This window comes from Equus asinus, chromosome 20 (genome assembly GCF_041296235.1).
Source record: "Equus asinus isolate D_3611 breed Donkey chromosome 20, EquAss-T2T_v2, whole genome shotgun sequence".
NCBI lineage: Eukaryota > Metazoa > Chordata > Mammalia > Perissodactyla > Equidae > Equus > Equus asinus.
In genome coordinates, this window is record NC_091809.1 from 86316776 (window position 1) to 86335539 (window position 18764).

At 36.1% G+C, this 18764-nt stretch overlaps 1 protein-coding gene and 1 pseudogene across 1 annotated transcript; one reads left to right on the forward strand and one right to left on the reverse strand.

Moving 5' to 3' along the window:
- Positions 1–6543: 6543 nt before the first annotated feature.
- Positions 6544–7488, forward strand: LOC106831717 (olfactory receptor 52B4-like; annotated as a pseudogene).
- An 8976-nt stretch (positions 7489–16464) lies between these two features.
- LOC106831619 (olfactory receptor 52B4-like) lies at positions 16465–17415 on the reverse strand. Its single transcript, XM_014841920.1, has one exon. The coding sequence runs from the start codon at positions 17413–17415 to the stop codon at positions 16465–16467; it is 951 nt and encodes a 316-aa protein (XP_014697406.1).
- Positions 17416–18764: the final 1349 nt, after the last annotated feature.

The following is an 18764-nucleotide window of genomic DNA, read 5'->3' on the forward strand; positions in this document are numbered from 1 at the left end:
AAATGGACTTATTTGATATTTATAGAACACTGCATTCAATAACAAGAGAATACACAATCTTTTCATATGCACATGGAACAGTTACCAAAATTGGCCATGGGTTAAGTTATAAAGGAATCTTTACCAAATTTCAAAGAATTGAAATCACTCAGAGCATCTGGTCTGCCATTAGCAAAACTGAAACAGAAACCAATTACACAAAGATAATTTAAAAATCCACAACTTTATAAAAATATACTTCAAATAACATTGGGTTAAGAAGTCACATGGAAATTAGGAACATTTTGAACTATATTAAAATGAGAAAACAAAATATCAAAATCTGCAGGATGCAGCTAAAGAAGTGCTTAGAGAGAAATTTATAGGCTTTAATTGTGTATAGTAGAAGAGAGTAAAAAGTAGAAAACCAATTGTCTGTAATTCCACCTCAGGAAGCTGGGAAAGGATTAACAAATCAACTTAAAAAATCTAGAAGAAATGAAATAATAAAGATAAAAAATCAGTACAATTAAAACTAAAATATTTTAGAGAAAATAACCAAAGGCAGAAGTTGGCACTTTCAAAAGGTTAATACACTTGATATACTCCAACACAGATCAAACAACAACAAAAAAGAACAAACATAAATTACCAATATCAGGATTGGAATAAGAGACATCACAACAGACACTGGAGATATTAAAAATGTAAAAGTACATTCTCAGTTACTTTAGACTAATGTATTTGACAGTTTAGGTAAGATAATAAAATTCCTTAAAATATAAAATTTACCAAAACTGGCACAAGAAGTAGAAAATCTGAATAGTCCATTCCTTTAGAGAAATTAAATCTGTTATTAAAAATCTAATCACAAAGAAAATCCCAGACCTTAAATCCTATGTGCTTACGAAGTCCTTGAGGGGAATATTACTGAAACTCTTGGTTTTTCTCCTGGAGTTTTTTTTTCCAGTCTTCCTCATTTTAATAAATGTCCATCCACTTAGTTATTTGAACCTGTAATCTGAGATTGTCCTTGATTCCCCCTCTTCTTCAGTTTTTCAGTATAGTCCAATCCATCAATGAGCCCTAGAGATACTAAAGGAAGGTCTTCAGGCTGAAAACAAATAGTACCATTGATACCAGATGGAAACTTGGTTCCTGAGAAAGAAAAGTGTATCAGAAATTGTAAATATTGTATTAAATATAAAAATGTATTTTCATCTTGATTTCTTTAAATACACATGACTATTTAGAGCAAAAATTATAACACTATCCTGTGGGGTTTATAATGTATGAACATATATAATACATATAACAACTATAGCAAAGAGATGGGGTGATGAAAGGAATGAGGCTACAGAGGTTTCCATATTTTCTATGAAGTTGCACAATATGAAGAAAGCATTTGTCAAAATTCAGGATTTACTCAAAATAAAAACTCTCAGCAACTAGGAATAGAAGGAAACATCCTCAACTTGATAAACTTGGTAAATAGCATCCATGTGAAATGAGCCAGTAACATTATATTTAAATGTGAAATGAAACAATTTTCTCTAAAATCGGGAACAAGGCAAGTATACCCACTCTCACTAATTTTATTCAACATTATTACAATCATGGAAGAAAAATAAGTAAAAGTTATTCAAGTTGCTAAGGAAGAAATAGAACTGTATTGATTTGCAGATGATTTATATGTATGTGAAAATCCTAAGGAATCGACATAACAACTGCTAGGATTAGTAGTTGAATTTAGCAATGTCATAGAATGCAAGTTTAAAATACATAAATAAATTATATACATATATTTATTTTTATATATGAGCATCAAATAACCAGAAAATAAATTAAGAATTATTTCATTGACTATAGGATCAATGCCCCCGTAAATACTTAAGAACAAGTTTAACAAAATAAATGCAGGATCTCCACACAGAAAACTAAAAAATATTGCTGGGAAAAATTAAAGCAGACCTAAATAAAAGATGAGATATTGGGCCGGCCCTGTGGCATAGAGGTTAAGTCCGGCAGACTCCGGTTCAGTGACCTGGGTTCCTGGGTTTAGATCTCTGCCATGGACCTACACCACTCATCATTCATGCTGTGGCGATGACCCACATGTAAAATGGAGGAAGACTGGCACAGATGTTAGCTCAGGGCTACTCTTCCTCAAGCGAAAAGAGGAAGATTGACAACAGATGTTAGCTCAGGGTGAATCTTCCTCAGGAAAAAACAAAAAGAGAGAGGTATACCATCTTCATGGATTGGAAGACTCAATATTGTTGACTTAATTCTACCCAAAATGATCTATAGGTTCATTAGAACCTCAATCATATTCCTAGCAAGGTTTTTAAACAGAAACTTACAGGTTGATTCTAAACTTCATATAGAAATGCAAAGGACTTAGAATATCTAAAACAATCTGGAAAAGAGGAACAAAAAGCTGAAGAACTTACTCTACTTTAATATTTACTGTAAAGCTTCAGTACTGTGGTACTGGCATAGAAATAGAAAAATATGTCAATGGAATAGAATAGAGATCCCAGAAATGGAAACTTACTTATAGGGACATTTGATCTTTCAACACAGTTGACAAAACAATTGGATGGGTAAAGAAGAGTCATGTTAAAAAGTGGTTCTAGGAAAATTGTATATCTATATAGAAACAAATATATCTTTACTCTTACCTCATACTGTTCATAGAAATTAATCCAAAGATGACCATAGATCTAAATGTAAAGATTTAAACCATAAAGCTTTTAGAAGGAAACAGGAGAATATTTCTGTGACATGAGGGTAGAGAAAGATTTCTTACTAGGTTACAAAAAGCAATAACCATAAATATAAAACTCATTTGTGAGTCAGACTTCATTAAAATAAAAGCTTCTCTCATCAAAAGATAATTGAAAAGGCAAGCTATAGTCCAAGAGAATATATTCATTGACATATATCTGACAGAGGACTGGTATCCAGGTTATATAAAACCTCCTATAACTCAATAATAAAAATAGAAGAAATGCGTTAGAAACTGGGCAACACGTTAGAAAAGACACTTCACTAAATAAGATATATAGAAGGACAGCAAGTGCGCAAAAAATGTGCTTAATATTTATTGATCATTAAGGAAATACGAATGAAAACATAAAGGAAATACCATTAGCGTCCTACCACAATTGCTAAAATTATAAAGATAGATAAATGTTGATGAGGATGTGTAGCAACTAGAATTCTCATACCATGTTGGTGAGAGTGTAAAATGGTACACCCACTTTGAAAGAAGTTTTGGCAATTTCTTATGAAATAAGATATATATCTTCTGCATGACCAAGCAGTTCAAATCCCAGATATTTTCCCAGATGAAGTTGAAACACATATCCACAAAAATACACTTGACCTCTGTGTTAGTCAAGGTTCTCCAGAGAAACAGAACCAATAGGATGTGTGTGTGTGTGTGTGTGTGTATGTTTGTGTGTTTATTTATTTTAAGGAATTGGCTCACACACTTGTGGAGGCTGGCAAGTCCTAAATCTGCAGGGTAGGCTTCAGGATGGAGACCCAGGGAAGAACTAATGTTGCAGCTCTAGTCCAAAGACAGTCTGGAGGAAAAATTCCCACTTTTTGGAGGGAGCTCACTCTGTTGTCTCTTAAGGCCATCAACTGATTGGATGAGGCCCACCCACATTATGAAGAGTAATCTTGCTTTACTCAAGTTGAAAATCTGATTTAAATGTTAATCTCATCTAAAAATATCTTCACAGCAACATCCAGACGAGTGTTCGACCAAACGTCTGGGTACTGTGGCCTAGGCAAGTTTACTAGTGGATAACATTAATCATCACAGCCTCCACCAATGAGAATGGATATATTCATACAGCAGAAGTACAACTCATCATAATCATCAACAAGAACAAAAAACAAACAAGTAAGAATTTTTATTGAGCTCCTTTCTAATTTAAGCAGGAGTAGTTTTTTTTTTGAATCAGCTTCTTACATAATTTCAATTAGAATTCTGTGTATTTCTTATCATACACAAACACAAAGATGATTGTTAGACATGAAGCTGTTTCTTCTTTACAAATATGTATGTAATATTTACTCGGACAAACTAAATAAAAATAAAAAGATGTGAACATGATATGAAAAGGAGGAGATAATTTTATCAACAAGAGGAGCTTTGCTAAATAAGATAACTGAAAATTAAATGTAGACTATTTGGTAGGCAAAGGAAAAGAGAGTACAGAGTGTTTTTCGTAGTTGATGGTGAAAAACATGGGTAGTGTAAATAGATTAAAAAAGGATATTAAAGTATTCTTGTGTAAATATTTAAAACATTATTATTACAAATTCTAAAGTTTAAATGACTTTAAACATACGGTATATATTTAATTTCCAGTTTGTCTAAACTTTGAAGGAATATATTTGTTATAATCAGTGCTTAAAAGTAATTTATATGTTAATTTCAAATTGCTCATACTGACTAAAAATGGAATTAATACTTGCTAATTCCCACTAAAATGGAAACAGGAATATTTGTGCAGTAATACTAAGAATCAATTAATTAAAAGAAAGCACATGTGCCCACATAATCCAGGAATGGTGTTGTGGAGGAAGGAGTGGTGTGGGCAGAGTGGGAGGGACATAATGACAGTACCCAAATGTATGGGTCAGAAAGGGTGTTGTTGAAAGGACAGCTCTATGTCTGCACTGCCTGGGGTCATAGTTGTCCCTTAGGGCTTCAGGCAGATGTGTAAAATCTCAGCTCCCTGGCCCCTATCACTCTGAGATCCTATTGCAACTAATCCCATTTTAGTCCTTGAGAACTCCGTTTGAAGCTGGTGAGTGAAATTTTTTTTGTGGTGAGGGGAAATTTCAGCGGGGAAGACCTACTCCTGACTATATGTTATAGGACCTAAAATAGGTGGCTGAAAATGTTAAGATCTCTTTTAGAGTCAAATAGATCCAGTTGGAGAGAATAGAGCAGTTGTGTCCTGGAGCCATTTACACGGATTCATGAGAGTCAATAGCGCATATTGCGACACATATTGGTTGCTTAAAATGGTCCATGGTGGGAGTACATACATCACGGAAATTGGCAAATGCTACAAATCAGACTTTGTTTTATTTTATTCATTTGAATTTGTGTGTGTGTGTTTATATATATGTGTGCATATATATACACACACACATATATATATATATTTTAAAGATTTTATTTTTTTTCCTTTTTCTCCCCAAAGCCCCCCGGTACATAGTGGTATATTCTTCGTTGTGGGTCCTTCTAGTTGTGGCATGTGGGATGCTGCCTCAGTGTGGTTTGATGAGCAGTGCCATGTCCGTGCCCAGGATTCGAACTGACGAAACACTGGGCCGCCTGCAGCGCAGCGTGCGAACTTAACCACTCGGCCACTGGGCCAGCCCCTACACATATATATTTTTTGATGAGCCAGTTTACCAGCACACCACTGGACCAGATTACAATTATGGAATGTCCTAGTAGAGTGGAAAGTGCTATCATGGAGGGAGAGTGAGGAACCTCTGGGGTTGAGGAGCTCTTTAGCTCTTAATGTGCCAAAGAGCCCTGAGTCCCTACAGATAATGTTCCATATTGGCCTCAGATCTTGACTATTAAACATCCAAGGTATTTATTCATGACTTCATTGCCCATTACCACACTCATTTAATATTTGTCATTGGGTTGTTTTCTTGAACATTTTGAGGACTTACACTGTACTTCAGTGTGCTAGGTTCTGGAAATGCACAAAGGAAAAAGGCACTACTCAGACCACGGAAAGTTCACAATCAATTGGGGGATCATTGACAGGTAGTCAGATATGCTCCTATCTGTGAAATAAATACTCTGACATTAGACTCCTTATGGAAGCAGGCAAAAGAGTAACTTAAGGGGAGATGTGTCATGCACGAGGTGAGAAGTGCTCCAAATAGGGGTAATTCTCTTAGAAGAACAAAGCAGAAAGATTGAGATGACTTCTTCAGGATGCAGAAGGCATCTGGATCAAGGCTGTGAAAACCTTCATGAGGCGTTTGAGAAGTTTCTTAGAGTGACCTTGGGTTAGACAATCAACCTCTCTAGTACATGCAAGTTCACCTGTGGACCAGACCTTAACTCCTGAGCTTCTTAGCTCTATTCTGTGCCTCCCATAAGAAGAATTCTCTTTGCCACTTCTTCCATCTATTGACATGTTACACTATCTGTAAGGGTAACTTCGGATATGTACTCATTCTCAAAAACTTCACAAATACAGAATGCATCACTTCTCTTGTGTTACTGTATTGGTTTTATTTTGTACAACTAAGATATTGATGTAATAATTTAATTTTCTTTAGCTATATAAATGTCTATCTTGTTTTGTGATTAAGATATCATTTAGAGAACAAACTAAGTCTTGTTCGTCAATACATATAACATAGCTCCTGGAATCCTCTGAACTGAATGGGATCAGGTAGGTGCCAAAAGTGCTGATGATACCAAAGAAAACCTTCGAATGTAATCTATATTTTTCTTGTCTCTGCTCACAGATGGTGGAGTCCCAAGTGGTCTTGCCAGGTATGACTATCTTAAACCATACTGGCGTTAGCCACACAGTCTTCCACCTGCTGGGCATCCCCGGACTAGAGGACCAGCACATGTGGATTTCCATCCCCTTCTTCATTTCCTATGTCATCGCGCTGCTTGGGAATAGCCTGCTCATCTGCATTATCCTCATGAAAAGCAGCCTCCACGAACCCATGTACCTCTTCCTTTGCATGCTGGCTGGAGCAGACGTTGTCCTCTCCACGTGCACAGTACCACAAGCTTTGGCCATCTTCTGGTTCCATGCTGGGGAGATCTCCCTTGATCGCTGCATTACTCAGGTATTCTTCCTCTCTTCCACTTTCATCTTTGAGTCAGGGGTCTTGCTGGTGATGGCATTTGACCGCTACATTGCCATATGCTACCCACTGAGATACACCACTATCCTTACATATGCACTTATAGGTAAAATTGGTGTGACTATCTTTCTGAGAAGTTACGGTACAATTTTCCCCATAGTATTTCTTCTGAAAAGATTGACTTTCTGTAAAAGTAACATCCTCCCAAACACTGCTTGTAAGCACATTGTTTTGGCCCATGTTTCTTGTGATGACATACAAGTAAACATCTGGTATGGGTTTTTTGTTCTAATGTCAACCTTGGTCATAGATGTTGCACTAATTTTTATTTCTTATGTGCTCATTCTCCATGCTGTCTTCCACATCCCTTCCTGAGATGCTCGCCACAAAGCTCTCAACACATGTGGCTCCCATGTCTGTGTCATCATCCTCTTTTATGCACCTGGCATCTTCTCAGTCCTCACTCAGCGATTTGGACATCACATCTCACCCCATATCCATGTCCTGCTGGCCAATGTCTATATTCTTGTTCCACCTATGCTGAATCCCATCATTTATGGAATCAAGACCAAACAGATCCGGGATCATGTGGTTCATATGTTCTTCATAAGGCAGAAATGAATGTGATGATGGAAACATTGTACTTTTCTTGATAATTCTCTCCATGCATGAGGTGAGATTTAGCATCAGGATATGGGAATGTACAGCCGAGAAACTAGTTAAATGAATCCATGTATTAGTGTCTCTAGAGCAACAGCATTGGGACAATTTTGTTCATGTTTCTTCCAAAACCTCTAATCAGTCATTAATTTCAGTGTCTTTGGATGCTTAGTTTTTTCGTTCATAGCATTAGGAACTAGATCAGTTCACCTCTTTAAATCACTTGCACCTCTACAATCTTAGACTGGCTATTGGAATAGTATGAACTGGAGACAGCAGCACTTCCTGGATAGTTGCTGAAATTTCCTTTCCTGATGTGTTTTAAACTTTGAAGAGCTGTACATGTATTATTTCTCTTATGCACGTATCTTCTTCCATTCTTTTCAATGTCCTCTGCATATTCAAATTTTTACCTCTCACACAAATTATTACAATAAAATCATCTGTATCTTATAATTTTAGCATAAATTATATGTATATATTTTACTTCTGTTTTCTGGAACACAAAATGGAGTGAAAATTTATTATATGTTCATGACGTTTTTATTCCTACTGTTAATTGTTTGGAAATAAATATTTAACAATAGCCCACTGCTTGGCTAAGATGCATTATATACACAATAATAATATATTAAACAATTATTACCCAAAAATTATGGTGAAGTATAAGAAACGATTTCTAAAAAGTAACACTCCCTAAGTTAACGACAGCACGTGCATTATGTGCAATACAATAGAGCCGTGAGAAATTAACCCACGTTGTAGGTCTATGTCTTTGGTAGTTGAGCTATGCTCTAAATATGTTTGTAGGATAGAGAAGTATGTTCCAGATCAGAAAGTTAAATGTTATTCATTAAAGTATATTTTCCTACACAAATATGCATCAATCTATGTGAAAATCATATGAATGGTGAATATAGATGAATCATAAGATACAGGTGATTTTTGTAGTAATTTTAGTCTGAATTGTCTAAATTTATTCATTGAACATGATTTACACCAAAAAGGCTAAGTGAAAGTTTTTGAAAAAGAGATATGGTGGCTGTTCAACTTTGCTATTTTATAATCCTCCACAAAAGTGTATTTGCTATTTCTGTTGTATTTACCACTTAATGCTGTAAGATCTAATATTTTTAAATGTTTATTTACTGCTTTTGAAATATGCCACACCATTATATTAACAAAATATTAACATTCTGTCTATAGAAACAAACATGAAATGAAGTATTATCAGGGGCTGGCCTGGTGGCACAGCGGTTAAGTTTGCACGTTCTGCTTCAGCAGCCTGGGGTTTGCTGGTTTGGATCCAGGATGCAGACGTGGCACCGCTTGGCAAGCCATGCTGTGGTAGGCATCCATCCCACATATAAAGTAGAGGAGGATGGGCATGGATGTTAGCTCAGGGCCAGTCTTCCTCAGCAAAAAGAGGAGGATTGGCAGCAGATGTTAGCTCAGGGCTAATCTTCCTCAACAAAGAACAAAAACAAAAAAGAAGTATTATCAAACACCATTGATTAATATTTCTTTTATTGTAAGAATGTAAGAGATGAATTATTTCAAGTTTTGCTTATCTGAAGATGTTTAAATTTTGTCTTCATTTTAAAAGAATTACTCATGGGTATAGAATTTTTAATTGGCAGGGATTTTTTTTTTTCAGAACTTGAAAAATTTTCTTCTAGTACCATCTTTCTCCTTTTGTATTGAAAACTCACCTAAAAATTTTATTGTTGCTCTTTTGAATGTATTGTGCTTTTATTTCTTGAAACATTTAAGATTTTATTTATTTATTTTTTTTTCAGAATATTTGTTACCATGTATGGTTTGCTTTGCATGTATCCTTCTTGGGATTTTCTGAGCTTCTTGAATATGTGAGTTTATACTTTTCATCAGTTTGGGAAAATTTTCAGCCATTATCTCCCTGAAGATTATATCTGCCCCACTTTCTCTCTCCTCAATATATTTAGAAATTTTGAGTGTATCTATTATGTGTCTTATTCTCATTTATTATTATTTTTGCCATTACTTTTTTCTTCCTACTTCAGTTTCTATTATTTCTGTCAATCTATCTTCCAGTTCACTAACCCTGTTCTGCTGTGTAAAATCTGCTCATTCATTAAAGCTTATTCTCAGATAAGCATGTTTTTCAGTTCTATAATATTCATTTAAATGTTTTCCAGATTCTAATTCTCTCGATAAATTCTTCATACTCTTAAGTAATTTCACCATATTTTGCTCTCTTAAAGAAAATATTTATTAAAATTCTATAGTTCCTTGTCTGATAACTCCAGTTACCGAGTCATCTATCAGTCTGCGTTTCTTTTTAGCTTTTTCCTTGATCACTGATTGTCAAGTTTTTCCTCTTTCTATGTCTAGTAGTTTTTAAATCTTATGCTTGATATTCTAACAAAACACCCATAGAGGCTGCAGATAATGTTATCTTCTGTCACAAGTGTTTTCTCTGTCTTCTGTTACACAGATAAGGCAAGCAGTGGACCACTCACTCTAATGAGGACTTAGCTTGAGTCGAGGCCAGGTTTCAGTCAGACTCAGTCTTTGTCTTTTATGCTCTTATTCCTAGAACAGAAGTCTTTAGAAATTTTAATTAAGATCCTGGAAGGCCCTTTTGTTCTCAGTCGGTTTTTTTTTTAGTTTATTTAAAAAAAATTTTTAAATTTTGGTAACATTGGTTTATAACATTATATAAATTTCAGGTGTACATCGTCATATATTTCCAATTCTGTGTAGATGACATCATGTTCACCATTCAAAGGCTAATTACAATCCATCACCACACACATGTGCCTAATCACCCCTTTCACCCCCCTCCCTTCCCCCTTCTCCTCTGGTAGCCACCAATCCAATGTCTGTTGCTATGTGTTTGTCATTGTTTTTATCTTCTACTTATTAATGAGATCATATGGTATTTGACTTTCTCCCTCTGACTTATTTCACTCAGCGTAATACCCTCAAGGTCCATCCATGTTGTCACAAATGGCCGGATTTCATAATTTCTTATGGCTGAATAGTATTCCATTGTGTATATATACCACATCGTCTTTATCCATTCGTCCCTTGATGGGCACCTAGGTTGCTTCCAAGTCTTGGCCATTGTGAATAATGCTGCAATGAACACAGGGGTGCATGTATCTTTACACATTCGTGTTTTATATTCTTTGGATAAACACCCAGCAGTGGAATAGCTGGATCACATATGGTAGATCTATTCTTAATTTTCTCAGGAAACTCCACAGTTGGCTGGACCAGTTTGCATTCCCACCAGCAGTGTATGAGGGTTCCCTTCTCTCCACATCCTCTCCAATACTTATTGTTTCCTGTCTTGTTAATTATAGCCATTCTGATGGGAGTCAGGTGATATCTCATTGTAGTTTTGATTTGCATTTCCCTGATAGTTAATGATGTTGAACATCGTTTCATGTACCTCTTGTCCAAATCTTCTTTGGAGAAATGTCTGTTCCAATCTTTTGCCCATTTCTTAATTGGGTTGTTAGTTTTTTTATGGTTGAGATGTATGAGTTCTTTGTATATTTTGGATATTAACCCCTTATCAGATATACGGTTTGCAAATATCTTCTTCCAATTATTAGGTGGTCTTTTTGTTTTGTCGATGGTTTCCTTTGCTGTGCAGAAGGTTTTTAGTTTGATGTAGTCCCATTTGTTCATTTTTTCTTTAGTTTTGCTTGCCTGCTCAGACATGAGAAGTACCATTTTTAATTACCCCAAAAGAAAAAAGTATTTAGGTGAAAAGCTAGCAAAGTATGTATAGGATCTGTATGCTGAAAATCAGAAAACGCTGATGAAATAAATCAAAGGAGACTTAAATAAATGGAGAGGTATACCAGGTTCATGAACTGGAAAACTCAACATAGCAAAGATGTCAGATACCAATTTTTCCAAAATTGATCTGTATATTTAATGAAATTCCTATCAAAATCCCAGCAAGGATTTTTGTAGACATAGACGCACTTATTCTAAAATTTATAAGGAAAAGCAAAGGATCTAAAATATCTAAAACATTTTGAAAAAGAAGAATGATGTGTGAGGAATTATTTGCCCTTATGTTAAACCTTACCATTTAGTTACAATAATCAAGGTAGTGTGTTACTGGCAGAGGAATAGACACATAGATCAATGGGACAGAATAGAAAACCTCTCAAAAAGATGTACACAAATATACCCAACTGATTTTGGACAAAGGCACAAAGGAATTCGATACAGGAAGAACAGCTTTTGTCAACAAATGATGCTGGAGCAATGAACATTCATAGGCAAAAGAAGAACCTTGACTTAAACTTCACACCTTATATGAAAATCGACTTAGAATTCATCGTGGACTTAGAAATAAAATGCCTACTCATAAAGCATTTAGAAGAAACATAGAAAAAAGTCCCCAGGAAATAGGGCTGTACGAAAGGTTTTCAGATGACACCAAAAGCACAACTCATAGAAGGAAAAATTGCTAAACCTTACTGCTTATCAACTTAAAAATTTAAAAACTTTAAAAAATTAAAAACTTTTGCTCTGAAAATGTCCTTATTAAGAGGATGAAAAGACAAGGTAGGGACTCGGAAAATTTATTTGCAAACCATACATCTGACGAAAGTCTTATACTTAGAATATACAAAGAACTCCCGAAACTCAACAGTAAAAAACCAAAGAATCTAATTAGAAAACAGGCAAGGGCTGGCCTGCTGGCATAGCAGTTAAGTTCGCACAGTCTGCGTTGGCAGCCCAAGTTTCGCAGATTCCGTTCCTGGGCTCAGACACATACACTGCTCATCAAGCCATGCTGTGGCAGCGTCCCACATACAAAATAGAGGAATATTGTCACGGATGTTAGCTCAGCAACACTCTTCCTCAAGCAAAAAGAGGAAGATTGGTAACAGATGTTAGCTCAGGGCTAATCTTCCTCACCAAAAAAAAGAAAGGCAAAATACACAAACTGACATTTCACTGAAGAGGAATATTCAGATGACAAATAAGGACATGGAAAATGTACAATATGTACATTCTTTAGCATTTAAAGAAATGCAAATTAAAACCACAATGAATAAACCTATTATAATGACAAATAAAAAATAGCAAGGACACCAAATGTTGATGAGGATATAGAGAAACTAGATGACTCATGTATTGCTGGTGGGAATGTAAAATGGTAGAGCCACTCAGGAAATCAGCCTGGTGGTTTTTTATACAGTTAAATATGCAGTATTGTACAATTCAGCATTGCACGCTTAAGAATTTATCTCAGAGAAATGAAAACTTACATTTACACAAACACCTGTGCATGAATGTTCATAGCAGCTTTATTTATAATAGTCAAAAGCTAGAAACAACTCAAATGTTATTTAACATACGAATGTTTAAAAACACTGTGGTACATCCATATCATGGAATTCTACACAACAATAAAAAAACCCAAATGATTGATACGCAATTTGGATGGATCACAAGGGAATTATGCTGAGTAAAATAAACCCAGTCTCCAAAATTTATGTGCTGTACAATTTCATTTATATAACATTCATGAAATAACAAAATTGTAGAGATGGAGGACCAATTAGTGGTTGCCAGAGGCTAGGTATGGAAAGAGAGGAATGTGAGTGAGGCTACAAAAGGAGTCCATAAGTGGTGATGGAACAATTCTGTATCTGAATTATGGTGGTGGTTCCATGAATCTGTAATGTCGTATAATAGAACTATACACACACAGACATAAGCACACACACAAGCAGTGCATGTAACATTGATGAAATCTAAGTTCTGTGGTTTGTACCAATGTCAACTTTACAGTTTTGATATTGTACTACAGTTATTCAAGATGTTACCATAGGGGAAAACTGGATGAAGGATAAACAGTACCTTCTAGTACATTACATTTTTTTTGCAACTTCCTATAATTATTTCAAAATAAAAGATTAAAAAAATTGTTGAATGTGAAACAAAGATATTATGACAAATGAAAATAAATAACAATTATAATAGCAAATACATATAACACTACATGCCTGATGCCATTCTAAACACTTTATATACATTAACCCATTTAATCCTCAAAAGAACTCTATAATGTTGATAAAATAATCCTAATTTAGAGATGAGAAAATGAAAATAGAGAAGTGGATGTGAATAAAACTCAAATCCTAGCTTAAGGAGAATTTCCTGTGGTTAACCACTGGAAAAAGACAAAATAAAAGACATACATATAGCTACTGATATTTAAATCAGTTTATAAAAATATTAAGAATAAAAGACAAACATATTGCACAAATACTTAAATACGAGAGTGAAAACATACATCATTATCAATAAATTAAAAAAATATTGAAAAGCAATAAGGGCAACATAGAGTTTTCAAGAGTTAAAAGGGCAAAAGCAAGAACAGCCAGAATCTTCTAGAAGATTTAGTAGGCAAGAGAAGAAACTTGAGAAATAAACAAGAAATGGATTTGTTCCTGCCTCTGCCATTTTCCTTGGTAGAGTTTCCATTTCCTCATCTTCAGTACTTATTTTATGGAGCTCAGATGAAGCTTATGTGAAGCAATGTACATAAAATGCTTAGCTTGGGTGCTGTAACATCACAAGTACTCAACAAATGTAGTTATCTCTACTTCGTGAGATGAACTATGACTATCTAATAAATGCTTGACCTCAGTAGCAAAAAAAAAAATAAGTAAAAATTGCAGTACAATGTTATTTTTGTCCTTTTGAGTGGCAAAGTTTTAAAAAATGAAAATACTCAACCCCATTGTAAATGCAGAGAGATATATTATGCATCTTCTCTGAGTGCAATTTTATAGGATTCATCAAAAAATCTAAAAAGTCTGCAATAGCATTTCTAGGATTCTATCCTTAAAATAAAAATGGAAAGATCAGAGTAGCTTTATGTATAAGATGTTTAGAGAAGGCTTGTTTATATAGTTAAAAATGGAAACCTCCAAATGTCCAACAAGATTGAAAATGAATGAAAATAAACATGCATAGAACAAGAAATGACAGGCAGTAAACCAAAATGCTACCAGTGGATTTCTCCTGACTAGGGATTTTCTTTATATTTTTGTTGTTTTCCAATTGTCTTACATGGAGCATTTGAATTTTATTTTAGAAGACAATACTTATAAGTAATTTATTTAGAACATATGTGGGATGTGTACTTAGGCAACAAGTAGAACTGAGCCTTAAATTTGTAAATATGTAGCCATTATGCCGTCCAAAAAAGACTTAGAAGATGAATGCCTGATCAAATAAATTACAGCAAAATCTTGCAATGAAATTTTATATAGACATAGTAATTGATTGTATAAATCCATATATATTAGAAACCAATACTGTCAACAATGTACTGCTAGAAAAGAAAAGTAGGTTACAGACCATTTACATAGTATGATAGGTACTCTATGTATCATATGATACTTCCAGATTGATATAGGTATAGATACAGATGGAGAAAAAATACAGACACTGATTCAGATATAGATGTAGAAATAGATATAAAAGTTCTAGAGGGGCTGGCCCCATGGCCGAGTGGTTGGGTTCGCGTGCTCCGCTGCAGGCGGCCCAGTGTTTCGTTGGTTCGAATCCTGGGTGCGGACATGGCACTGCTCATCAAACCACGCTGAGGCAGCGTCCCGCATGCCACAACTAGAAGGACCTGCAACGAAGAATATACAACTATGTACCGAGGGGCTTTGGGGAGGAAAAAGGAAAAAAATAAAATCTTTAAAAAAAAAAAAAGTTCTAGATTTGGATATATAGCTAAAGAAAAAATTTCAACAATAAAATTGGTTGAGGGCTGTAAGATTATGGATTTATTAGTTCCAAGTCACATTTGTCTTTTTTCATAACGTCTAATGTTTTCTACAAGGAACATAGATTTTAGTCAAATAAGTATTAAAAAAGAAATATGGACAATATACTATTTTTCTCAAACGGGAGTTATCAACTAAACAATAGTACATTGGGAAGGAATTGCGGTTAGAGAAAGAGTCACAGAGGAGTTGAGATGAGAATTGGGTATGAAAGGAGGAATAAGAGTTTTCCACAAGTCAAGGGAGGTTATTCCAACACACCAGAGATACATGGAGAGCATGGCATGACCTGGAAAAGCCGAGGAATTAATGGCCTCGTGTGTCTGAAGCTCAGGATGCTTTGAAAGTGATATGGGAAGTTTTGCTGTAAAGGAGGTCAGGAACCAGGTCATCAAAGACCTTGAATGCCCTGCTGAGGAGGAGATCTTTGAAGAACATGGCCTGACACTGAGATGGAGGCGTTCCCACTCCCCACGGTTCTCCCAGCACACACCACCCCTTCGGAAAACACATTAGTATTCTGCCATCACAGGAGTGGCCCGTCTCAAGCCCCTCAGTCTCCTCAAGGATTGTTCTGCAAAATACAAAACACGCGATTCATTTACATTCCCTTATTATATAAAGGATATAAATTATAGTAGGAATAATTACAAAACCTAGGAATCACTGATTCTAAGAATGTCATATAGCTAGAATGAAGGACATTAAAAAATAGAGGTTTATATGTGATTGCCTAGAGATATCACAAGATATCTCAGAGAGTGGGAAACTCAGTGAGGAAGAGCTGAACAAATTCCTTGGTCAGAGCGCTATTCTCACTTCATCTATTTCTAAAGATCAGGCTAGTGTCCTTAAGGTCAGACAACTTCTGAAAATCAATTCAGCCTGTTCCAAGTTCTTCGTAGGAGGTAGTTTCCTCAGTCAAACATAGCACTGCTTTCGCAGGTTGTTTTGACAGTGGAAGAGAAAGTCCTGCAACCTCCCTGGTTAACTTGCTCCAGAGACTGTATTCATTGAACTATTTCCTAGTGTTTCAGCTGAACTGTCCTACCCACGACTTCCATAGACCACTTCACAGATAGCTAGAGATGCTGAAAACTCAGTAGTTACATCAAAGTGGTTTCTGCTTTACAAACAAGATGTGAACCAGCTGCTCTTGTATTTGCTTGGTCTTGATCCCATAAATGACAGGATTCAGCATAGGTGGAGCAAGCATGCAGACATTAGCCAACAAGATGTGGATATGAGGTGGAATGTGGCGTCCAAACCTCTGAGCAAGGATGGTGAAGATTCCAGGCCCATAAAAGAGGATGATGATGCAGATATGGGAACCACATGTATTGAGAGCTTTATAGCGAGCATCTAGGGAAGGCATGTGGAAGACAGCACAGAGAATCAGCACATAAGAAACAAAAATTAGCACAACATCTAAAACCACTGTTAACATTAGGATGGAAAACCCATACCAGATGTTCACTCGAATGTCATTACAAGCATATTTGGCCAAGCCAATGTGTTCACAAAAAGTGTGTGGCATAATATTATTTTGGCAGAAAGTCAATCTTTTCAAAAGAAATATTATGGGGGAAATTGTACCATAACTTCTCAGAAAGATAGTCACTCCAATTTTCCCAATCAATGCATGTGTAAGAATAGTGGTGTATCTCAGTGGGTAGCATATGGCAATGAATCGGTCAAATGCCATCACTAGCAAGACCCCTGACTCAGAGATGAAAGTCGAATGGATGAAGAAGAGCTGAATGATGCAGCAATTCAGGGAGATCTCCCCAGCATGGAACCAGAAGATGGCCAAGGCCTGAGGTACTGTGCATGTGGAGAGGACAATGTCTGCTCCAGCCAGCATGCAGATGAAGAGGTACATGGGTTCATGGAGGCTGCGCTTTGTGAGGATGATGAAGATGAGCAGGCTGTTCCCAAGCAGGGTGATGACATAGGAAACAAAGAAGGGGATGGAAATCCACATGTGCTGGTCCTCTAGTCCGGGGATGCCCAGCAAGCGGAAGACTGTGTGGCTAATGCCAGTGTGGTTTAAGGTAGTCATGCCTGGAACAGAACACCTGGGACCTCACTTCCTATTCACAGATATAGAGGAAAATACATATTCCTTTTTAATATATTCTTAAGAGGAATTGTAGTAATACTATTTATAAAGCCACTAGGAGTTTTGGCATATCTCATACTCTTCATCTTCTTTGAACATGCAAATAATAGGAAATTTGCAAAGGTGAAAGGATATGGTCTGTACTCCAGTAAGTGACAGCCAATTACACTTATCTCCAACTAATCAAAGTAAGAGATATTATTGTATGCATTTCACTTTCAAACACAGGATTATGAATACACAGAGGAAATCATTATGCATGTCCGGGAAGGCTGTAACAAGATGATACTTGAACATGACTCTGAAATTGACTAGTTTATCATAAAGTGAAGAATGAAAAGAGAAGGGAAGCAGCATAAGAAAAGGTGAATATACAGATCGATGCACAGGATGTTCATGAATCATTTCCAGGGTAGGGTGACGGGGCATAGAGAGTGCATAAGCAGTGGTACAGGCAGATTTTCCTGATTATGAAGGGCCTTGATCACCATTTCACACTTAGACTCCATCCTTTACACAGGGGGCAGCCAACAGATGTCTTGAAGCTGGTAGGTTAGAACAATTATTCTAGTTTAGAATGATTACCTGTGGAGGTTTATTGGAGCAGTAAGTGACTGAAAAGACAGGATGCTAAAAGGCCAGTCATGTTCCAGGAATAGAAATGGACCTGAACGTAATATAGTCAATTAAACTAATATTTATTAGCATTGTTTTATTGAAGGGATTGTAGCATGCGCATTGCATGTAGCATTTTATATACTCTTCACGTAGAGAGTAGACATCCACCCTAGTAAGTGGGTATTATCTCCATTTCACACCTAAGGGAAGTGAGACTCGGAGAATATGAAGCACATGTCCAATTTCACAACCAGTAAATGATAAAAAAGAGTTTGAAATCTCTCTGACTTCACCATACAGAGTTTGCTCACCTGTGAAGACAGTCAAGGGACCTTTCGGAAGTAACGTCAACAGGGCTTGTGTGCCTGCGGTGAGGCACTCCTTATGCTCACAGTTAGGGAGCTAAGCTGGAAATGACTGGAATTGGACAATGAAAGGCATTACGCTGGAGTGGGGGTGTTGCAGTACTTGATATTTGGAAGATTCTTCTGCTGATTGAAATTAATGTGTAACTTCATCATTTATTTCCGAGTATACTTTTCTTTATTTGTTCACTTAATCATTCACAAGCACATTTCAAGCGGTGACCAATTTCAGGCATCATGCCATGTGCCTGTGTCCTAACTGGGCTTGTGATTTGAGAGAATGGTGGATATGTAAACAGAAGAGTT

What these genes read in the sequence shown, in the direction of transcription:
- LOC106831619 (XM_014841920.1), bottom strand. Translation starts at nt 17,415, where the DNA reads ATGACTACCTTAAACCACACTGGCATTAGCCACACAGTCTTCCGCTTG.